Source organism: Taudactylus pleione, unplaced genomic scaffold (genome assembly GCF_031769625.1).
Source record: "Taudactylus pleione unplaced genomic scaffold, aTauple2 ptg000222l, whole genome shotgun sequence".
Taxonomy (NCBI): Eukaryota; Metazoa; Chordata; class Amphibia; order Anura; family Myobatrachidae; genus Taudactylus; species Taudactylus pleione.
In genome coordinates, this window is record NW_028284624.1 from 182,297 (window position 1) to 207,561 (window position 25,265).

General features: G+C 45.2%; 1 protein-coding gene across 6 annotated transcripts in view; it reads right to left on the minus strand.

Annotated features, from left to right (window-relative positions):
* The window catches only part of MTMR1 (myotubularin related protein 1), an 82,377-nt gene extending 58,774 nt beyond the window's left edge, over window positions 1–23,603 (minus strand). Inside the window, exons 1-4 of one of the 6 annotated variants that reach the window (XM_088478839.1) lie at window positions 23,181–23,603; window positions 16,105–16,210; window positions 13,242–13,265; window positions 4,244–4,294 (exon numbers count right to left, since the gene is read on the minus strand). In XM_088478839.1, the coding sequence (XP_088334965.1) occupies window positions 4,244–4,294; window positions 13,242–13,265; window positions 16,105–16,210; window positions 23,181–23,329 (330 nt within the window). In that variant the 5' untranslated portion in view covers window positions 23,330–23,603. Of the gene's footprint in view, window positions 1–4,240; window positions 4,295–13,241; window positions 13,266–16,104; window positions 16,211–23,180 lie in introns of all 6 variants that reach the window. The other 5 variants (XM_088478838.1, XM_088478841.1, XM_088478840.1 and 2 more) reach the window with 5 other exon arrangements.
* Between the last annotated feature and the right edge of the window lie 1,662 nt (window positions 23,604–25,265).

Consider the following 25,265-nt stretch of genomic DNA (forward strand, 5'->3'; position numbering starts at 1 on the left):
CAAAACTATTCACAAAGTGGAGGAAATCTCGCTCCAATGCAGACTTCGCCATTTCAAATTTATCCTCTTGCCCTACACTGCTGCCCTTTCTCTCGTTAAACGGTCTTATCTCCTCCCAGTTTTCCGACCCCTCTCATCTCTTCGCTCAACTCCCTCCTTTGCCTTCTCTCCTCACTTTCTGCCCATGACTTCACCACCCACTTCACCTCTAAAACCCACATCCCACCAGACCCTTGTTACACCATCCCCTTTTTTTCCAGCCTGCCTCTCCCCATCTATTTTAACAACTCTGACTTCATTCTCCCCAGTATGAGGAGATGAAGTCATGGCCCTAATCTGGTACCCCCACCACCTCCCCCCTTTACCCTATCCACCCATGCCTCCTACACTGCCTCTTTCCTGTAGCCTGTTCCCATCTTGCCCATCTGTTCAAACTCTCCCTCTCATCAGATACTGGGCCTGATTCAGAGATGGACAGCATTGCACAGTTGCACACAAGCGCCTATGCAATACCGTCCATCTAAAATGCTAATGCTGCAGGAGGCATCTGAAGAGAAGAGGCGCCTCCCGTCAGCATCTGCGATCTGCGCCTCTGGTCATCATCTGAGATCCCAATGCTGCAACAGAGGTCGCCGCAGCCTGGGATCACCATGGCGACCGATGGTCGTGACTTTCCCTTGCATCAGCCAGCTGAATAAGCCTCAGCTTATGCAGACTGGCCAGCTCCAGCTGCTTGCAAGGCCAGGAAGTCTGCGTCCATGGACGCAGACCCTGGCCTCGGCACTCCCAGAAAACAGGGGCCACGCAGGCGGTCCCCACACCACCCCCAAATGCTTCTGCCTGTCAGTCAGAGGTTTGGGAGAACTGTGTGCAAGATCGCAGTATCCGTTCTGCACATGCGTAGAGTGGGTCTTACGCAAGCGCAGACCCCCAAACATTGGAGATGTGCACTAATCATCGGGTTAGCATACATCCCTGAATCAGGCCCACTGTCCCTTCTGAATTCAAACATGTCCTTTTCACCGTCATTCTTAAAAACCGTACCTTTGATCCTGACACTCTCGAATTACCACCCAATCTCCCTACTTCCTTTTTTTCTCCAAACTCCTTGAGCGTATTGTCTACAACTGCTTTACTGCCTTTTTCCTCCCACTCGCTGCTTGACCCATTTCCATCTGACTTCTGTCCTCTCCACTGAAACTGCTGCACTATAGTCAGCAATGAACCCATTGCTGCCAAATCTAAGGGCCGCTACTCTCTGCTGCTTTTTACACTTTGGACCACCTTCTCCTCCTGAGAATCCTTCACTCTTTCGGTCTGCGTGGTACTGCCTTCTTCTGGCTGTCCGCTTACCTCTCTGATCATTCTTTCTCTGACTCTTCTCATGGCTCCATTTCTCCCCCAGTTCCTCTACCAGTAGGTGTCCCCCAAGGTTTTGCTCTTGGACCTCTCCTATTCTCCCCTCTATACATCCTCTTTAGGTGAGCTTATCAGCTCTTTTGGTCTCCAATATCATCTCTATGTTGATGAGACTCAGATCTACCTCTCCTCCCAGACCTTTCCCTCTCTCACTCGTGTCTCTAGTCAGCTCTCTACTATTACCACCTGCATCTCCCAGCGCTTTCTTATTCTTAACATGTCTAATTAGTTAATAATCTTCCCACCCCCCCGAATAACCTCACTTCCCACAATTTCATTATCTACTGACCACACCACCATCTTCTCTAGTCCGCATGTGAACTGTCCTGGAGTTATTCTTGACTCCTCTCTCCTAAAAAAAATACACATTTGGTACCTTTCGAAGTCCTGCCGTTTACATCTCAGAAATATCTCCAGGAACAGAGAGAGCCTCTCTCACAATGGAAGCCTCTAAGACCCTCATCCACTAACTGGCTGTCTCTAGACTAAACTACTGTAACCTCCTCTTTTCTAACCTTCCTGTCTTCCACCACTCTCCACTCCAACCTGTCAATGTTGCTCATCTTCATGTCCAAACATACTACATCTACCTTCGCTTCTCCTACAAGCCCGTGCTGCTCCCTTCCATCTCTTATCTTAACCTACTGCTCCATGTCTCTTCCCTCTGTGTCACCCCTATCTGTCTGCCCCTACCCTTTAGACAGTAAGCTATCACAAGCAGGGCCCTCTTCCCTCATGTGCTTTCCCTCACTTATACTATCATCTCCACCCCACTGCCAACAACGACACCAAACCCTCGGGTTCTGTGGCCTGTTGCTTATTTGGGTATTATAGCTGCTGATACAGAAAAGTGATTATAAACCTTGTCCATGTCCTGCAGTGTTCTGCACTACAAGTCACTTCTTTCTTGTTTTGTTCACACTGTTTCTGTACTCTAAAGTGCTACGGACCTCTTGTGGCACCATATAAAGGATGATGACGATGATAATAATAATAATAATAATAATAATAGTGATTACATGTTAATGAATAAAACATGAAAAGTTGAAATAATGGATAGCTAAAATAACCAATTGTACACCTCATTAAGATCAATCATATAAAAAATGAACTTCATTTAATTACCAAAGCACAAGGACACGATGTACTGTACACTGGACATTGATTTAGGTTATCCCTCTGTAATACTATTATGAACTCTGACTTCTTGGTCATATTTTCAGCAATTCCCAGACCAGACCTCAGCACAGACTGGCAACATGACAGCACACCCCAAAATAATCATGTTATTTAAAATTTACAAAAGAGCTCAGATGAGCATAAATGATGAGCTCTACAGACAGACTATGATCATCACTGAAACTAGAGAAAGTCCTACAGACAAATACGTACATTACACATTCATCCCTTAGGGTGTAATTCAAACGCTGTGTCTGACTTTTGTTTGTAATGTAGTACAAAGCAATGCATATGCTTCTAAAAACAAAAACACCTCTAGTGAAGTGTGGCTAAAGCAGGGAGCCTTGGTAGAGTCTCCTACAATCATATTGTAGATAGCATGGGAAACTACTATTAGTTGACCGAAAGGTTAAGGGAAGCCCTGGGCTATTAAATTACCCCTTTCACATTGCATTTGGCAGGTCGCACCGAGGATTTGTGCACGCGTCGATTCAGGGTGCGACTCGCCTGAGACCCCTTTCAGACTGGCAGCCTGACCCGGCTCTAATGCCAGGTCGATGACGTCACCGCCATCACTGCTGAGCCGGCGCTTGGAGATGATCTCATCTCCAAGCGCCGGCTCTCCGTATGCAGTGAACGGGACCCGGATGAAAAATTCCGTAAGCCCCGGACATTTTTCAGAGGATTACTCTCTGCATTAAGAGAAGATGATTAAGTCTGTCTTTCTATTTTGGTTTACAATTTAAGGCCCTTCAAACTATATACCACATCACTGGCTTAAAAGAAGAACTAATTAGTATAGGATTCTGGTGGTGTAAAAAAGTGCTGAACATTAGTATTGGGGATTATTTTACTTTATCTTTACAAATGAAGTAACCATATTTGTATATTGGACAGGAGTTTTAGGGATCATATTCCAATTACATTGGGACCCACCCAGAGGAACCATATCTATGGCACCACTAGCCATAGCCTCTGGGAGCTGGAAGGAGACTCTAGCCAGTATGGTAATAGATTCCACTTAAGAAGGGGGACATCACAATTGTTGTCCCTGTTTTAGTGGGAACCAGCTCAGATTTGTTATGTATTTTCCAATTCAGGAACTTGGGTCTCTACACTTCCAATGAAATAAAGGGACTACTGAAATATAAAAAGCTCTGTGCTGTTTGCATCTACATTTATTTGCTAATGCGTGCTGACACAGTCAGCATATATACGTAAATTGCTGGAATACCAATCATAAGTGCATTGAATTTTCACTTACACTTACAGCAAAATGTAAATATTTCATATCAAAGTAATTCAATATACTGGCAAATCAGTTAAGACAAATATACCAGATGTACAAGCCCCTTGCGTTACTCTTATATAACAACATGTTTTATTTCAAATGTGTAGCATGTGTTCCATTGCCAAAATACTAGCGAATAACATTTTTGCTTAATTACATACATAATAATCCTTGTGTTTGTAAAATGCTGTGCAAACGGGATTAAACGACATAGTGTGCATTTCTGGAAAGTAATCACAGTGCAGGACAGGATAGTTACATGGACAGATAAAAAGATGGGTTCAACTAACACAAGTCTAAGTCCTACAGGCATGCACTACATGGATATAAAATAAAAGGGGTAGAACTTGCCACCTGTTCGACCTCCGTCTCTGAATGATAGCCATTGGGCTCGTCTTGAACCTCCTATGTATGCACGATGCAGCAATGGATAGAACAGAGGCAACAAGAGAGAAATAATCATGCAGACAACAACAGGTAAAGGGACAGGTCATACAGACGTTAAGACAAGAGAGACTAGACCATAAGTGGAAAGAGAGAAATCATGTTATGTTCTGTACAAAGCATTGCATGCAATTGGCAAAGCACAAGTAAAAGAAGCAAACAGGTTAAAAACAATTAAAGCCAAAAATATATCAACTATTTAAAAACACCATTCAAAGAACTCTGTTTCCTCCACCACCAGATATAAGACATTATTTCTTAAAAACACAGCTAAGGATTTTTTGTTGCACTCATTTGCACCCTGTAATCGTCATCCTACAACTTCCATAATTCTAACAGCTGCAGGCAAAGCATCATGGGATATACAGTTTCCAGATAATCGGAGAGCGGTACACTCTTTATATCATTTTACATGAGCTGCTTTTATAAAACAGCACAGGAGAGAAAGAAAATAAATGTCTACTTGGTGCAGCAAAGTCCCTTCAGTGGTGCAGTTCACGGTGGGCACCAAAATAATTTCCTGACAAGGACCATAACAATAAGAAGGATGAACCCCTAGTCTGTTTATAGATCTCTAACCACTGTAACCAACATATAAAAAAGGAAAAACCAACCAAATCTCACAGTTCAATTTGCAGCATAATAAATGTTTTTGAAGGGCATACGATCATATAACGTAAATATTGCCTCTTTATGATGCCAGCTTAAAACCATAAGCGAAAACAAGAATTACAGTAACGATGGCATAAAACAGACCTGCTACATCTTGTAAGATTATATAGGAAGATGGTTATGGTGGCATAAACGGGGCAATTCAATTTCTTTTTGGGCAATGATAATTAACGGGTTCCCGACAGAACTATTCACTTGTCTTGGGCACCCATAAATTATCGTGCTTGTTGCGCCCAAATGCACCAGGTTTAGACACGCACTGTGGTTAAACCCGTTTAAACTAATGGGTGCAACGCTTCAGAGGCTGCGAGAAGAAATGTGGGCGCCAGCGGCATTCGTGCCAGTTCAGAACAATTGAATTGCCCCAAAAAACAACTGAATTCCTCCCAAAGTGATTACACCGTACACTGTAAAAGTATTAGCACATACAGTGGAGTATATAAAGAACACTAGCTTGAAAAATATATATATTATAAAATAAAAAATCTCTCTCTCTCAAAACAAAGCTTTCATTGTTCATATATTTCAGAGTAAATATAACAAATGGCAACAGAACAGCAATAATATGGACTGAATAATATGGACCGGTCCTCCAATAAAAAGGTGGAAATCCATTTATTTTCCTCCCCAGAGAGGGCTGACAAAACAACATAGACTTAGGCAGTTTGATTAAATTAGCTGAAATGTTTATATAAGAGAATATACAAATGCAAGCATTTAATAATAAGACTTTGGTGTTCTGTTTAGTTAAAGTAATAATATTTCAATTAAGTGTAGAATCCCTAAATATATATAAATGCAATAAAATTTTGCAATCAATAGAGGTTTTTAGCATAATCATGGCCAAGGTTATGGGCCCACCCACCATATCCAGGTAACCTCTTTCGGGTAGGTCCCTAACATACTAGGGTTCAAATCCAGAGCGCAGGACCCCCCAAAACTGCCAAAGCCAAGCCGCCCCAGGGCACCAGCATAGTAAGAAAAGTGCAGTGTAAAGAGATAGTTAGGAGCAGCTGCATATAAAGAATGAAAATACACAGCACTCTGGACTCTGAAGACAGTGATAAACTGAAACGTCTTTAAAGCTATCCAGCCTGTGGTGTAATTTGTTAAGTCCAGAGTGCCGCATGCACATTATATATATATATATATCCAAAGCAAAGTGGATGGCACTCTGGCATATATATACCCCAAAAAACCGCTAGTGACACAGCCCTTGTGGTCGACGTTTCGGAGTTCTACTCCTTTATCAAGACATACAAAAAGACAATACGAACACAAAGCTTATATTATTTCACCCCGTGTTCACGCGTCTCTCTCAGTTCAGCCCACGTCGGAGACCGGATGACGTCACCAAGTGCGCATAGTGCCAACGTCCCAACCATCTCACAGGGGCGTGGGCGAATGACCACATCTTTATAGTTACCCAAATCTTTTAAAGCTTTATTTTCATTTACAGAGAGGTTCGGTATGGGCATGTTCACAGTTGTTAAATGGTCATTCAGGATTCTATCCATTCTGCTGGTAAAATTATAAAGATATGTATTGCTGCAGTATGTGTATTTTCAAAGTACTATAATTTTTCCTTTTGTTCTGACTATGACCCGTTATGTCTCCAATATGATATTTGATTCGTAAGTTTGGATGTATTACATCCAGTATTGTTTTTTTTCAGTTTGTCATCCAGTACTTGGTCCGTTTACCCTGTTGTCATGGTGAAGGTATACACTTTTTTAACCACGCCCCTGTGAGATGGTCGGGACGTCGGCGCTATGCGCACTTGGTGACGTCATCCGGTCTCCGACATGGGCTGAACTGAGAGAGACGCGTGAACACGGGGTGAAGTAATACAAGGTTTGTGTTTGTATTGTCTTTTTGTATGTCTTGATAAAGGAGTAGAACTCCGAAACGTCGACCACAAGAGCTGTGTCACTAGCGGGTTTTTTTGGGTTGATATATGCCAGAGTGCCATCCACTTTCCTTTGGATACATTTACTATAGGAAAGGCACCTGACTGGGTTGTGGACATACCTGAGTGCCGGATTCTCTCTGAAAAAGAGAGCGAGAGAGAGAGAGCGAGAGCGACACAGACATATACACACACAAATTGAGACAAATAAGACTTAAGGCCCCCATACACGGTGCGATATAGCAGCCGATCCGACGGATTGGAACGATATCGCTGCTGTATTGTTCTGTGTGTGGGTATGATATCGGCCAGTGCGCGCTCCCGTGGGATCGTTCATCGTTCCTCCAGATCTTTCTGCATGTTCAGATGATCTGTGGGAGCAATGTACTATACCAAGCAGCACGATGCGGGTGGGGGAGGGGGGTGCCGGCATATCGCCCCGTGTGTGGGGACCGCCCGATATGTCGGCCATCGGATCGGCCGTCGCATCGCAAGGTGCATAATTGCACCGTGTATGGTGCCCATTCTCCTTTTTGGGGCGGTATCCAATTAGCCGCAATAACCCATTTTTCTACGAAAAGTTTTCACCATCTCCGAGTAAGTGAAAAGTTGTGCAAAATCCCCATTTTTGGTCTAAAATGTCATGACTTTGTGCAGAACCCCTGGGACACCCCCCCTTAATGACTAATTAGACAAAAATATTTTGTTAATTAGCTTATTTGGGCCAATAATGACATGTAATTTTTGGGGTGAAAAAGTAAAAAGTGCAGGAAAATGGATTCAAAGTAGTGGGTCAGGTATTTTGGGGGGCTGTATGGATGGGGCTGGTGTTGTAAACATTGCATTGCAGCAGGTGTATTTTTAGAAAAATTTGAAAAGTGCCCTAAAATTACTCAAAAATATACTTACCCCCATTTTATGTACCCCTAATTTAACTAAAGCATTACCTTTGCCAAAAAAAAAATATTTCTATCTTTTTTTTTTACTGTTATAGAAAAATGCATATAACAGCCATTTGTCACTATTTAAGAACTCCAAACCCTTTGATTATGGCCAATAAAAGACTTGTATACTGTTACCCAAAATTAGTTTACCTTTATTGGGGTGCAGGCTGATTTCCCCATTTTCACCTGTACTTTTCACCTGTCATCCCTGCAAGAATTATCACGCAAATGTGTTATTGCCGGTTTTGTAAATTGGATTGCACAATAAACGGGAGTGCGCAAACATGCGTTAAGCGGCAAATTCGTGCAATGGGTCCGAAAAGTTTTCGCCTGTGAAAAGTACCGCCCATAGTATCAAACAAGATTGGTTGCTACATTTTTATACTTAGAATCTATTATTCAGATGATACATGGAGATCAGCCCTCACACATCTTGTAAAAACAGAAACCTTCAATTAACTAAAAAAAAAAAAAAAAAAAAAAAAAAAAAGGGGTACCACTATTGGGGGCACTGCATGGGGGGGGAGGACTACTACTGGGGGCACTATATGGGGGGCACTGCATAGGGGGTACAAACTACTGGGGGCACTATATATAGGGCTTACTACTGAGGGCACTGCACAGGGGGGACCACTACTGAGGGCACTATATAAGGGACACTGCACAGGGGGAACTGTAAAAGGGGCGCCAAAAAATATACTCGCTTACCAAAAAATTTGGGCTAGGGCCGGCCCTGACAAGCGATGATAGATGTCAGAAACGACCAGTGGGCGCGCGCATTGCTGGTCTTTCCGACCTAAAAGTGCCTGATACATGCACGATTTGCAAGCGATAACGATAACTACTTCGTTATCGTGCAATCGCCTGCAAATATCGCTACATGGATATCCCCTTTAAGAGATATCAAGGAAGGAAAGCAACACCTACGACTAATATGCTGAGCAACATTACAGACAGACAAGTTAAAGCTGACAGACTAGTTTGGCATACAAAATAACACACAAGAGGAAGTTCAACCGAGCACCAGTCAGCTCAGTGCAGAGTGATGATGCTGTGTTGTCAGCCACCGAAGGCAGACACTAAAGTAGCAGGAACACAGTGTATACTTATACGCCTTTTACATTGGCCAAACAACCCGGGTTATTGCCGTGTCAACCTGGGTTGCCGTTCCGTGTAAAAGGATCTCGGAAAATAACACGGGTCCAGTGACTTGGCAATCAAACCCGGGTAGCAAGCACAGTTGTACACGGGTTATAGGGCAATTTAAAACGGGTGACCCGGGTCTTGTTTACAGCATAGGAACAGTCTACTCACCGGCGCTTGGAGATTATGTCATCTCCAAGTACCGGCAGACAACTTAACACTGCAACCATGTGCAGTGTAAACGGGCCGACCTTGGAATAACCCGTGTCGGAGCCGCAATGTGAATTGGGCCATCCAATGATATTGAGCAGACTGCCCCAAGTAACAGATACATGAAGTTGTCACTCTTACACACCAGTAACAAACCACAACTTTATTCAAATAGTTTACACAAAACATTGGCCCTCATTCAGAGCCGTACGCTCTGAGCAGAGCGCACGCTCTGAATGAGGGCCGCCCTCCATAAAAATGGAGCGTCCTCCTGGACGCTCGTATAGCTGTGGGTCACCACCCACAGCCTATACTAGCGTGCAGTTTGATGGCGGCGATGGTCGTGACCATCGCGACCATCGAAACTGCGAGCCGGAGCCTGCGGTTGAGGTTTTCAACCGCAAGCCCCGGAGTGATTTTGGCTCTATCAGAGCCAAAATCACTCCCACTGACATCACTAGTGATGTCAGTGGGTCGGCTTCTGACGGGAGGCATTCCCGTGGGAACGCCCCCGTCAGGGAGGCACGCCCCCGGCACGCCCAACAAAGGGGGCATGCTGTCAATCAACATCGACAGCACGCCCCCTTTGATCAGACACAACGAGCGAAGGAAAGTCCTTCGCTCGCCGCGTCTGGCGCATGCGCACGACGGAGCTCCCGCCGTCGTGCGCATGCGCAGAGCACAACATCGACCCACTTGCGAGCGGACAGCCGCTTGCGAGTGGGTCTGAATCAGGCCCATTGTCTGCAGATCACATATAAAAAATTAGAGATTAAGGGTTGATTCAAAACTGCAAGCAAGTTGACCGCAAGAATATTCGTTTTGCTTGCTGGGAACTAAGGGCCTGATTCAGCAAGGAACGCAGTTACTAATACGCACACAATTGGCCGATGGTTGCGTACTGTGCATGCATATGGATTGCAGAGGGCGAACCGGCAGACTGCGGACCCAGAGCAGAGCGACTGACAGGAAGTGCCATTTGTCGGTGGTAACGGGGGGTGGTCGGCCGAATGCAGGCACGCCAGTGCGTCTCAACGCCGTTGCAGTGGCGTGCATAAATTATCCACTGCGATGCCCTATGCAGCCTGAGGCCTCATAGCTTGTGTGGAAGTTAGCAATTTCTGAGTAAGGTCAGGGCTTGTGTGAGGCTGCGATGGTACTCGATTGTACCGATGGTTTCACAGTCTTGCTAAACATTATGGGTGTGTGTAAGGAAAAGTTGGGGTCCTTACGTAGTGCAGCAGCGGCATTGCGATCGCAATGAATTAAGCATGCTATTGCAGTTGAACTGCGTGCGTAATCACCATTGCATTCACAGTTGCATTCCGTAGTGAATCAGGCCCTAAATGCGGATATTTGCCTGTACGCATCTATACAGACCACCCCCATCCACACGCGTTTTCTAATAGCTGTCATCATGGTCAGCACACGCTCGCACCAGACCTATACCTGGTGCAAGAGATCAACAGTAAAGCAAAGCATCATAGCTGCAGGTAACACATTCACTTTATATAGCCTTTTTAATGGAGCAGTGAAGCAACAATAAGTCTTCAAATACATTTACATATTATTTATCATCATTTACAGAACACCTATTTTTAACCAAACAGGAATAAGCCTTGTACCATGACAATCGGATGGATTTGTAGATATTTTCAAGTCATTTAGCTTTAATACCGGCCGAGAGCACTTTGTGGAGCTATTATTTACAAATTAAAGGGAATGTTTTGTCTCCATAACCACCAGAGAGCTACTGTATGCAGTTTATTTGTTCACAATCTGAAAACCTGTCTCACAGATCTTCCCGTCTGGGAGAACTGTCACGAATGAGTCCACGGCTACAATTTAGCCACAGTCTCAGTATTTTCTATACTATATTTATGGCTGCCCTGCATCCAAAAGGATTTTAACAAATGTCTTGTATTTACAGGTCCAGGGACCAGCTATACATCTCTGCAGTCTGCGGGCATAGAAGATCTGTCAAACTGTGCAGTGTGGGAACAATTGCACTACACAGCGCTCTCTAGTGGTAATTATGGAGGGGAAATATCCTTCAATTTGTAAATAATAGCTTCACCCAGTGGTATCAGCACTGTTTAGTTAAAAAACAAAGTAATATAAAATCTTAAACAAGATGATCATTTTGATACAAAGTGCATTTCCTGATTCAACATAGGTGCAAATCTTCCGCCTCTTTTCCTACATACTGTCCTTCATAAAATTAAACCCAATTTTTTATAATCCCCATATGCAACATAATTAGTATACAAGTATACTTATGTTCCATCTAAACCAAGTGATATCTAAATGACAGCAGGGCTGGATTAAGGGGGGGGGGGGGCGGTCACCCTGGGGCCCCCACACAGGGTCAGTGTGACCCTGCTGAGAACAGGTGTGCTGTTCTCGGTGGGGAATCAGCAGCTACAGCTCTGCGTGACTACTGCCTGCAGCAGCACAGTCAGAGCTGCTGCATACAGCGCAGAGCGGCTTCCGAGTCCCCTCATAGGCATCACAACATCACCCCATGATGCTGATCAGGGGACTAGGGAGCAGCTTTGCCGGAAGGTTAGGTGAGTAATATGCGCTGGGGCGGGGATGGAGCAGTGGGCTCCGTATGGCTTGGGGTAAGGAAGGGGGGGGCGGGTAAGCTCCATGTGGCTTAAAGGGGGACTTCACACTTAGCTGCCCTGGGGCCCCCACAAACCATAATCCGGCCCTGAATGACAGAGCTCGTTGAGAAATATCCATTGAACATGGTTACACTAAACAGGAAATTCGTAATTATGGAATATTAGTTTAAACTTTTGATAATTTAACCTAACCCTAACCTTAGTCTCACAAGTGTGTGTTACACGTAAAAACGAAACAAAAAAACTGTTGGTTTAATCTCAATCATTAATAGACAGCTCCATTTAGGGGGGGATCAGCCCATCCCTAATCTTTAAAGTGTACCCAATTTCCACACACACTGTGGAACAAACAATTAGTAGGATAAATCAATATTCAACCTACTAATAGGAACTATTGTCATGACTAATGGTGGGTACACACTACACGATATGCTCCCTGAGCGATATCGTGTAGTGTTGTCCCCGGCAGGCTGTGCTCAATGTCGTTCATGACATTGAGCACAGCCGCTGAACGATATCATTAACGATATCGTTCAGCGCCGGGCTCTCTCCCCCATTCCCTGACATGCAGCAACCTGACGAGATCGTCAGGTTGGCCTGCATGTCAGCCCGATGAACGATGATGACGAACGACCCAAGGGAACGCGCGTCGTCGTCATCGTTCATCTTTTTGGTGTTAAAAATGGACGATAAAGTGGACGACTGAACGATAACGATATCGTTATCGTTCAGTCGTCCACTTTATCGCCCAGTGTGTACGCACCATTAGGCATAAGACACACAGATCCTAAAGTCTCAATATAGTTCTTAGAGGTTTGATTGTCTTGAATATGGAAATTACTGCAACTGCTGAATGTGGCTGAAGGGTACAATTTAAAATCAACATCAACTTAACAAGCATATCATGCCCCACACTAGTGTCATGATAATCCACATTTTAGATCACTCTACAGACAAGCGTAAAACACAGACTGTATACGCCACAAACTGTCCAACAAATGTCACAGAAAGATATTCATCCTGGACAGCCAATGTAGAGATAAACATGAATGCAAATCCTCTCAAACGACAAAACAACCAAATAAAGCACAATCATAGTAAGCAAAACACAGGCTGGAAAAACCTGCCATGTATTTTCACGTCACAAAGAGAAGACACACTGGAGGGTGAATATCAAAATCTCTAAGAGGGGACATAAACATATCTGTAATTATTTGAATTTGGTCCAATTTAAATACTGTATTGAATTTTAGGATTAAATGTGCAGGCACACATCATAAACCTTTTTACTACAGACAGAGATTTTGATACTCAAATTACCAGATAAGGATTTTCAACACAAGGCACAGTGGACAAGTAAGGCAAGAGGCCGGACTTGCTGAACACCAGACATAGCTTACCCTTATGTTGGGCCTCTTGTAAACCTGTTAAAATGCACAATAATGTCAAAGATAAAACATTTACTTAATGGCTTCCATTAAATAAACAACTCGGTCCTTTTCTTTAGAACACTATAAGTAATGCACCGGTCCTGTATATATTAGGACATTAGGAGCGCCAGTGGTGGCAGGGATGGATGGGAATTATGTATTTTCTGTACAGCACTGTGTAATATGGGGGTGCTATATGAATAAACAATAAAGTCACTGATGTGTTTCTTTATATGACCCTTTATCCAGGTTGTGGAACTATGAGTTAGCATCTAGCTATCCTTAAAATGTAAACATAAATTAATACATTAAACTGTATTTTTAAAGTACTTGGAATATATATATACATAAAATGTGATAAGAAGAAATGGTGCAAGGCTAAATAGAAGGTGTGGGGGAAATGTATCTGATGACCATTTTAAGTCACAAGTACAGTAGGGAGTCCTTTTGCTTTAATCGGATTATGGGCCTGATTCAGAGCCGGACGCTCTGACCAGAGCGCTCGCTCTGAATCAGTGCCCTCCTACCTGAAAATGGAGCGGCCTCCTGGCAGCTCGCATAGCTGTGGGTGACCACCCACAGCATATGCGAGCGGCCAAAAAGATGGTCGCGATGGTCAAGACCATCGCGACCATCGGGCTTGCGACGAGACCCTGCGGAAGGGTCTCGCTGCCGCAAGCCCAGGAGTGATTTAGGTTCTATCAGAGCCAAAATCACTCCCACTGACATCATTACTGATGTCAGTGGGGCCGGCTCATGGGAACGCCTCCGTTTGGCAGCCACGCCCCCGGCACGCCCACCAAAGGGGGCATGCTGTCAGTCACCATCGACAGCACGCCCCCTTTGGTGCGAGACCCCGAGCGACGTATTCCTCGTCGCTCGCCGGGTCTCGCGCATGCGCCCAACATCGACCCGCTTGCGAGCGGGTCTGAATGGCCCCGTGTCTGTGGCTCTTACTGCATTAGTTGGGACAAAGCACTGGAGGGACAATGGGCCTGATTCCAAGATGGACGCAATGCCGATGTTTGCGGGGTTGAGCGATTATTTTTGTACTGCGCATGCATAGGAGTCACACTGCTCATATATCCCGATGGATTACGGACTGTGGTCGTACTGAGGATGTGGACGCAGAGTGATTGACAGTCAATGATCGCTTGTGGGAGGTAATTCTGGGGGGTGAGGGGGGGGTTTTAGAGTCAAACACATACGTGTCACGAGACCATGTACGCAGTTACAATGGCTCCAACGGCTGACTTCCAACGGACATTCTGAGCAACTACAGGATTGCTTAGAGGATCAATGGTGCGACCTTGGGTGTCTTTGTACAAATCCGGCGGCTGCGGCATTTGCATATTTTCGCAGAACCGCTGTGTACGGAATCGCAGTCATGATGGAATTTCCGTGCACCTCTGGTTCAGGCCCAAAGTCAGTAAGGAGAGAGAGTGTTATTTGTTATTAATTACAGCTAGAATGCATACCTCCCAACATGACCCTTTCCAGGAGGGACACAATGCTCTGGTCCTGGACTTCCCTGGTAAGTTAAGATTGGTGGCGGCTCCAGAGGTGGGGCTGCAGCACAGTCCAATATTCAAATAGGGGAGTCACACCAACTGCCAGTGAGTCCCAGCCAGTGGTGTTTGGCAGCGTGTGAAATGACAGTTGGTGTGGCTTCCCTATTTGAATTTTGGACTGCGCAGCAGCTCTGCCTCTTACAAGGGAAGTCCAGGACCAGAGCATTGTGTCCCTCCTGGAGAGGGTCACGTTGGGAGGTATGAGAATGTGACAGATTGGTTAGCATTGCTGCTACCAATTAGTGGCTGTAAAGCACTGTGTAATATGCCACATAAACAATAATACTTCTTACTTCTGAATCAGTGCACTTCCATAGAATGTACACCTGTCCTATAGCAACATTTAATTAGAGAGGAGTATGATATCAACAGCTGTGCAATGATGGAGGTAACTTATGTATTCAATCTATAAATTGTGAGCTCTGTCATTACAACTCACCAATTAGGACATTACGTAGTACTGACACCAAAGGGATTTATATAGCGTTATATTCTCGCTCATCAGAATGAAAACCTATCAGTGTAACGTCACTCACTGACGTGTTTCCTATATTAATAACATTTCCCTATGTCAGCAGCAGCAGCAGTCAGTCACAGAACACATTATCATGCTCTGATTTCTCTTCAGTCTGCAGCTGGAAGCACTGTACTGCCTAACACCAACCACAAATCATAGCTATTCGGAAAATACTGAACATATCCAGAAATAGGTTTTGCCATGTTACTACTATACAATTTCTATAGTAGTATATTTCACAAAGCTCTATTTTCAGATTCTAGAATCTGTTGAATAAAAATAAACTGAACACTCTAAATATATGTAAACTTTGGGGGGAATTCAAGCGAGGGGCTATAGCTCCTCAGATGAGTGCCCAGAACTATTCAATTGCCTGCGCTGTAATCTCAGCATTAGCGGATTTCTGCTCACACCCTCCTGAGATGCGAAATCCATGCCAACTATAGCCTCTGGGCTTGTCGCGTGCGGTAGCATTGCACCCTTTATTTAAGTTGGAAAATGCAGTTTACTGTGAATAAGCCCCAGGCATTAGTCATGGTAAACTGCATCTCCCAACATAAGTGCCGGGTGCAATGTAGTCTATTGAATAGCTCCTGGCACTCATCCCAGGAGCTACATCCCCTCGCTTCCAATTGTATTCCCCCCATTGCGATTCTAATTAATTTCGCAGACTAACAACCATAACGTTTTCCCAGGTTCACCTAACAATTGCTACAAAACATCTTTCCACCACAGTACCACTTACCCTGTAATCTCGGGAAACATTTTCCGTGCCCACAGAACCAGAAATCTGACTGGATATTGTGGCTGCAATCAGCTGCTTGCACCATTCAACATGTAAGCCAGTGGGGCTGCAAGAGAAGACAAACACACAGGTGATTCCCTTCCAGCTCTGGAAAACAGACTCCGCTGATAGAGGAGCCATTACTCTGCCCTTGGATGGTTGGTCTTGGTTGCAACTTTATGCAGAGAAGAGGCCTTCATAAATGTCCCCCTAGGCCTATGACGTGAGCTGTTAGCTCTCAGACTTTTCATGGGTGTGGATCAAAAGGTCTACAGTAAAAAGGTAGAAAATGTTTAGATAGACATCACAAGTTAGACAAGCAATAGGTCGACAGGTACAAATGGTCGACACAAAAAATGTTCGTCACGTGTTTTTTTTTATTCTAGCCCTAATCTTCACCCTAACCCTCCCCTTGGTGCCTAACCCTAACCGTCGGGGTAGGTGTCTGACCCTAACCATCTCTTCTAGTGTCTAACCCTCCGGTAAGTGCCGAACCCTAACAATAATTTAAAAAAAAAACCATGTGTCGACCATTTTTGTGCAGGGTTGCACGATTTAAATCAAATGATGTAGCTGTAGCCCTGTATCGTGCACAAAGATGCAACTGCACAATCAGTGAGGTCGTACAAGTGTGGAAGAAGCGGTTAGATGATCTTGAAGAGATTGGACACCACAGCAATGTAGTAAAGATGGCAAAGGCAAGAGTTAAAATTGCACTCACAGATGCCCACTTGCTGGCTAATCTACTTGATCCTAGGTACAGGGAAAAAAATCTTAGTCCTGCTGAAATTGAGACTGCTATAGAGTTTGCTCATGCCAATAATCATCAAATTATGCTGGTCATCATCAACTTTCGTGCATCCATGAATCCATTTGCACCATACATGTTTAAAGTGGACACTTTACGCCAAGTGTCTCCTCTAGCCTGGTGGATGTCCTACGCAGCTCAACTTCAGTTAGACACTTCTGTAGTAAATCTTCTAAAACAGATGTTCACCGTAGTTTCATCAAGTGCAGGAATTGAAAGGATTTTTTCAATGTATGGTTTTATACAATCCAAAACACACAATAGATTAGGAAATTAAAAAGCAGCTAAACTGGTTGCATGCTACAGAACCTTTTGAGGACAAACATGAGGACGTGGACAAAGACATGTACATGTTTGACTCGACAACTGATTTGAGTGAAATTCAGAGCCTAATTGAACTTCTTGATGCAACTGTTTAGTGTGAATTTATTCTATTTCTGTGTTAATTTTGTTACTGTTTTTACCTCAAAAAATCTTCTTGCATTACTAAAACAAGGTGTAAACATCTAAAATTAAACCGTTTACTTTAAAAAAAAAAAATGTTAATAAAAAAATCCTATTTAAATCCAAAAAAATCTTATTTAAATCAAATAAATACGACTTTTTTAATTTATTTTTTTTTAAATCCGATTTTTATGCAACCCTGTTTTTGTGTCCACCTTTTATCCATGTCGACCATTTGTATCTGTCAACCTTTAGTGTGTCTACCTATTGACCCTGTCGACCTATTGCCTGTCTAACTTGTGGTGTCTACTTTTTTCTTGTAGATCTAAAGATTGTATACCCTTTTCATTACAAACAAATAATTATGGTGCGATCTAGAAATTTTGACATGAAGGTTTGTGTGGGTACAATGTATGTAATCTAGCCGCCCACAATATCCTACTTGATTCCTAAAGGAATCCTAAATCTCTTCAGTAATTTTCCATTAACTATTACCATTTTCTTTAATACACGTTTTACTTTTATCAGTAGACAGCACATTTCAATTACAAATTCCATGACCTTCCAATCAATTTGTGTGTCTTATTTTATCTATATGTTACATCATAACATTTTCCTTTTGATGAGGTCCAAAGTTCTTGCCAAAGTTCCCTCGGTTTGTAAGCCCAGATTTACTAGCTCATGGAAAACTTTAGCAGCTCAACAAACATTTTAAGGAAGATAGTTTACTCTTTATGTGGTGAAAGTGTGGTTGGCCAGTGTAACATCTTTAATTGCTTAAACAAACAGAGGACCAATTGAAATACAAAAAGTTTCCTTAGGCAAGGGCAATCCAAGAGGGATCTGAGAAAGAAGTATTTCATGTTCAATTGTGCTCGGTTCTCAGGCAATGTTTTGAAAGAAAAGACGTAAAGGAAGGAATTATAATGTCAGAATTACGAGATCCCATAGCCGCATGAGATAATGGGAAATGCTGAGAAAACATGGTAAAAACAAAAAAAAGTCTACTATGCCAAATAATGAAGCAGACAGAGAGGATGATAAAATATAGATGGCCACTACTAAGGATGCAGAAAACTACCTTATTGAGAGCCACAATATTACACTTAAACATGACAGTGATTAATCCATATAATGCATCTTTTATCAAAGTCAAAAGAGTGTCCTTTCAGGAGACTGATGTCACAGCTGTCACCGGGAAGACCATCAGGGAGAGATGCGGCATTCCGGCTGAAGAATGCCACTATACGGCCAGAAGCCCAGCGCCGGAATAGAGACAGATGACATGCTGACGCCAGGATCCCAACAGCCGGGATGCCGAACGTAAGTATAGTGGACTTGTTAGGTCTTATCCGTGGGGAAGGGTTAGGTTTAGCATTCAAAGAGCGGGTTAGGGACCACTGGGGGGGGGTTAGGTTTAGGCACTAAGGGGGAGGGTTAGGTTTAGGCACCATGGGGGGGGGGTTAGGTTTGGACACTAACGGGGAGGGTTAGGATGGCGTGGGGGGAGGGTTAGTGTTAGAATGTAGGAACAGAGGGTTAGGGGGAGAAGGGGGGAGGATTACTATACTTACCCGTCCCTTGTCGGGATCCTGAGCATCAGGATGCTGCTGTTGGTATATTGACAGCAGGCATCCCGACTGCCGGGATTTCATACCCATTCCGAGATTACAGCCTCACCGTATGAAGCAGGGATGGGATAAAGACCAGAACAGTCCGGACCATACGGGGAGACTGTAATCTCTCCCTCCCCAGTGACAGCTGTCACAGACAGCTTCCGAATAGCACCCAAACAGCATGCTGTAAACGAGTCCCGGGTCGGAAGACCCAGATAACCCGTTTTCACTGAGCTTGACCAGGGGTTTACCTGTGTCAAACCCTGTTTGAGATCCGGGAAGAGATGCAGGATTTTTTCCTAGGAGCCTTTTCCACTTAGCCGCTAGACGGGTTGACACGGCAATAACCCGGGTATTTTGGGCAGTGGAAAAGGGGTATAAGGGGCCTATGTATCAATCTGTTTGTTACATAAAAGTAATTTTATGTAGTGTAGCTATGTACTAAAAGCACAATGCAATCTCTGGCAAAGTGCTAATCAGTGCTGCAGATTGCAGTCCCCAGCATTATCAATGGGGACTATGGGCCTGATTCAGACCCGCTCGCGAGCGCTATGCGCTCGCAAGCAGGTCGATGGTGGCCCAGTGCGCATGCGCACGACGGAGCCGGCTCCTTCGTGCGCATGCGCGAGACCCGGAGAGCGACGGGCAAATCGTCGCTCCGGGGTCTCGTACCAAAGGGGGCATGCTGTCAATGTTGAGTGACAGCACGCCCCCTTTGGTGGGCGGGCCGGGGGAAGTGGCTGCCCGAACGGAGGCGTTCCCATGTGAACGCCTCCGTTTGGGGGCGGCCCCAGTGACATCACCAGTGCTGTCAGTGGGAGAGATTTCGGCTCTGTGAGAGACGAAATCTCTCTGGGGCTTGCGGCAAAGAGACCCTACCGCAAGGGTCTTGTTGCAAGCCAAATGGTTGCGATGGTCTTGACCATCGCGACCATCTTCCTGGCCGCTCGCTATAGCTGTGGGTGGTCACACACAGCTATGCGAGCGGCCAGGAGGCCGCTCTAAAAAACAAGAAGGCCAGCCCTGATTCAGAGTGAGCGCTCTGTCAGAGCGTCCGGCTCTGAATCAGGGCCTATGATCTGACCCCTATGTACTAAACTCCAAAAAGCGAAGCTTTTCAGAGCTTAGTCCCGGTAGTTTACACCATCTTCAGATGGTGTAAACTACTGTAAGGCTATGGAGGCTCCAGGGGCAGGAGAGAGACCTTTTGATCTCTCCCCTGCAGCCCCTGGCCGGCTCCAGAAGTTGACACTGGGCCTGATTCAGACCTGGTCGCTAAGCTGCGCTCACTTGCTGCCAAAAGGTGCCGGGTATGTAAATCCCGCGATCGCACTGTCTGGCTTAAGGACGCCCTCTATGTCTTAGATAGCGACGGCAGTGAGTGTACGCAGGAGTATAAAGCCGCCCACCTTTCTCTCTTAGCACACGTCATCTCCAGGAAGTGAATGATTAATCGGGAACATCGAGACCCATCGGAGCTGCACGCAAGACTTGAGGTAGCCCCTACCCCACCGCAAGCACTGCGGTCAGTTCCGGCTAAAATACAACCAAGTGACGTGTTCATGACGCTACTTTGCTAATTATGCACACCCATTAAACTCCGTTTTGATGCTCAGACACGCCTGCGTTCGCACATCCTCTCCCCCGTTCACAAGCATGTTCCCCTGTCACCACCCACAAAAGGCGCGGTCACTCAAAGTAGCGGCCAGTCTGTGTACTACGGGTGCACGTTTCCCGGCCGCATTGACTGGTTCGCGCATGCGTACTTTGACGTATATGCATGAGCAGATTTACGATAATCGCCCATAACGAGCATTTGCAGCTTAGCGACCGGGTCTGAATCACTGTGCGAATGAGCAGTGTCAGCTTCCCCCGGAGAAGTCTTTCACTTCACAATTTTATGGGGTTATAACACACTTACCGCTATCGCTGTCATTGCGAGTTCCTCTTTGTACATAGCGGGCATATTATTATTAAAAATGAAAATATCCCGTGAGTTAGATACATAATAATAATCGTGGCAGTTCCGCAATTATTAGTACATAGACCCCTAAGTATTCATTATAAAAACCTGTGTATTAAAAGGAACACAGACACTGTCTAACAAATTACTAAAATTATTAGCAATTATTACTAATTTCTGTGATCAGTATAAAAGGCACAGAAGTGCATGGTGACTTCTAATATCCCTAGAATGTATAGTACAGTATATGTTGCCCAATATATTGTTTAGTTTACATATGATAAATAGCTATCAGATGATAAAATAGGAAGGCCAAATGTGTGACTACAATATTATCTCATATTGCTGTAAAGCTTGTGAGATGTCAAAACCACAAAATGAAGAAAAAAAAGCAGACAGGAAGCATTAAAAAGACGAACATATTTAAACTAGGATCACATAGGTGCAAGTTCGGCATGTCCTGCCATACCATAAATGCTAATTTCCCCCCTTAGTTATAGAACAATTAAAACAAGTAGACATAAGCAATGTGAACTGTGACAATATAGGAACATAATCAGTGAAATCACTAGAGCAGATTACATAAAGACATAAAAATAGTGTTTTGTGGGTCCAATAGATAGACTATTTTGAGAAGTGTGACCGGTGGCTAGACTACAAGAAGGTTTAGAAGATACAGGACATCATCTCTGCAGATTACTGCTTTCACTATAATTGTTAAGTTTGAAAATGTTCTTTTGATAATGGACTGTTTATAGCTTCAGTAAAAATTACCCGCTGGGTTAGTCCACAGTTTAACTTTCTGTCTGTATATCACACAGTTGTCTGTTTGATATAGCTACTTGGAGTTTTGTGTATTTGGGACTCATTTAAGTCTGTGAAGTACTGTATGTCTTTTCTAAATACAAAACATCTTTTTGGGTCACCCTGTGCCGAATAGCCCATTTTCAGTAACATTTAGTTAGTAATGCTTTTCTGCATACCCCCACTAACAACTATAATTCTGAACCTGCCCACAGACAGGTTTTTTTACCCGATTTCGACGAATCGTGAAGACAAATCGTGTAAAACATGCCCAAATCGTGAGTTTCTACTCACGATCACGATGCCAATGCGCGTCCCCGCTCGTCGTACATCGCATCTTCAGATCTGCCGTGCTGTAGAGCAGATTTGCTAATCAGGGACACAATGCACTGGATGCACGATAGATCTCAAGTCAGATTGGACATTTTTTACTCCAAATCGTGACAACGACTGCTGGGGAAGAGTTCAGGGGAAATCGTACACATCGTGGGATTGTGATCACATCGCTATGTCTGTGGGCACCTGTAAGCATGTCAGCAGTTACAGTGGGCATTATTAATTGTGCAGGCTGTCAAATGCAAGTTCAAACTCAAAACAATTCTGCTTAGCTGGGAGCAGAGCTACCCCCAAACATTATACTGGCAGGCATGGAGTCTATTCTATCGCATAAGGAGAAATACATGAATATTGGGTGATTAGTATCCATGTCCCACAGCATTGGGACCATGGGTTCTATTATTATTATTATTATTATTATTATTATTATGACTATTATTCTGTGCTAGCTGTGCAAAGTTTGTTTGTCCATGTGGATTTTCTCTGTTTGCTCCAGTTACATCACACAGTCCAAAAATCATACTTTAAATTGCCCTCTGTGGATACTGAGTCCTGTGCTTATTGTTTGTGTGTTAGACCATTGATAGTGTAATCTGCATTGCAAACTAGTAATAATAATAATAAACAACACAACTCTGCCAAGCACATAACTTACATAATAATATAATTGTTACATTCTATTTTGGATTTATCCAGTCACTGATAACTGTCCTTCCCAAAGAGATAAACTTTATATAGGTGTGAGTAACCTGTGGATCTCCAGCTGTTGTGAAACTATAAGTCCCAGCAAGCCCTGCCAGCCACACTCGTAGTTCCCAAACATCTAGAGAGCCACGTCTGACCTACAGCATACAGTAACACATCACAGGAAATATCAGCAACATGCTGCAGCCACAATGTCCCACATGCTGTTACATACACTACTGTCTCCCTGCACAACACGGCCTGTGGCACCCCTTACACAAAGGCCTGTGTGATTATCATCAGTGGCCCACAGAGCTTACACTCTACACCAGTGCTAGGCTTGCCTCCCCCGGGGCTGTAGTGACACGGGAGCCGGCTGTACCTGTCCAGAGTCTCCACGCTGGGCTGGCGGGAGCTGGGCAGTGAGGGGGGCGCGGAGGGTCGGGGCGGTTTCCTAGCAGCAGATGCTCCAGCGGTGCCGCCGCCTACTCCCCCTGCAACCGCTGTCTCCGGCCCAGTCAGCTTGTCCATAACTCGTCCCTTCCTCCTCCACCTCCTCCCCGGATGCTCAGGATGCAGCTGAGCCGCTTATCGCTCAGGAAGGGCCGGATTGGAGGCCTCTTTTCCTGCCGGCTTCCTGCTGGGACTTGCGGGGGAGAGAGAGACGCTGACGTACCCCCCCTGTCACCCTGCGAGGACCGGCATGCACCGCTGTACACACATAGGGCAGGGCTGTCAGTGTGTAACACACACGCAAACACATACAGGGTAGTGCTGACACTGCATCATACACATACACACACACAGCTTAGTGCATTATACATACAGTCACACACGCACAGGGCAGGGCTAGCAGTGTGTAACATATACAGGGCAGTGCATCATGCACACAGTCTCTCTCACACACAGGGCAGAACTATCAGTGCATCACACACACATAAAGGACAGTGCTATTAGTGTATAACACACAGAGAAGGCTGTTAGTGCATCACACATATACACAGTGACACACTTACAGGGGCAGTACTGTCAGTGTATAACACACACACACACACACACACACACACACACACACACACACACATGGCAGGGCTGTCAGTGTGTAACACACACAGGTAGGACTGTTAGTGCTACACACATAAGGCAAGGCTGACAGTACTACACACACAGGGCAGGGATTTCAGTGTATAACACACCTACGTACACAGGGAATCGGTATGAAATACCGGTGGCTCAATAGCCGCCGGTTCAAATACAGACAGCAGCATCCCGATAACTGAAGATCCCAACAGGGGTGGTAAGTATACCATCCCTACCCCTCTTCCCCCACCCCCCTAACCTGAACCCTCCCTTAGTGGTGCCTAACCTCCCCCTAGTGCCTAACCCTAACCTCCCCCTGGTGATGCGTAACCCTATACCTCCCTTCCTGCACCCTTAACCTAACCCTCCTGGGAGGGGGTGCCTAACCCCCCTCGGTGGTGTATAGCCCTCCCTGGGGGTTGGGGTACTCTAAGTCCCCTCAGGGGTGCCTAAATATAACCCCCCACCCCCCCGCAGCTATCAACTAACCTGTCCATGCTTACCTTCATTTGAGATGCCAGCTGTTGAGATTTTGGCGTGGGGCTAAAGATCAGCGTCAGGATTTCGACGCCTATGTTTAGTCCCGGGTCAGGCTTCCACTGTCTGGATTCCGATGGCCGGCATCTCGGCGTCCGGTATTCTGACTACATCCCGGACACAGAGGCCAGGGCTGTCCATGCAGCATACACACAGTCACACACACAGGGAAGGGCTCGGCTGCCAGTGTATAACACACCTACACACACATAAACACAGTGCAGGGCTGTCAGTGTATAACACATCTACACACACATAAACATACACAGGGCAGGGCTATCAGTGTGTAACACAGCCATACACACACAGGGCAGGGCCGTCAGTGTTTAACACGTACACACAGTAACACACATAAGGCAGACTGTCAGTGCTACACAGAGACACACACAGGGCAGAGCTGGTTGTGCAGTACACACACAGTCACGCACACAGAGCAGGGGTGTATAACACGCATACACACAAGTGCCTGACGCATACTTGTCTACTCTCCCGGGACTGCCGGGAGCCTCCCGAAAATCGGGTGCTGCTCCTGGTACTCCGGAAGAGTAGGCAAGTCCCTCGGAATGGCTGCCGGCCCCCCACACGTGAAAGTGGGTGGTTTGGGGGGGGGGGGGGCGATGACACGATTCACGCTGAATTGCGTCATCGCAGCCCCTGCTTTACAATGCCGGTAATATCGGCATTATAAAGCGGGGGCGATCGCGCCCCCCCTGCCTGCTGCACTGACCTGGCAGCCTCCTCCCGGAACACCGTCACACACACACAGTCAGATTAACAACAGGGCAGCCAGGGCTATCGCCCAGGGGCCTCCCCACATTGCTACATCACCAGCATGGGGGGCTGTGGCATA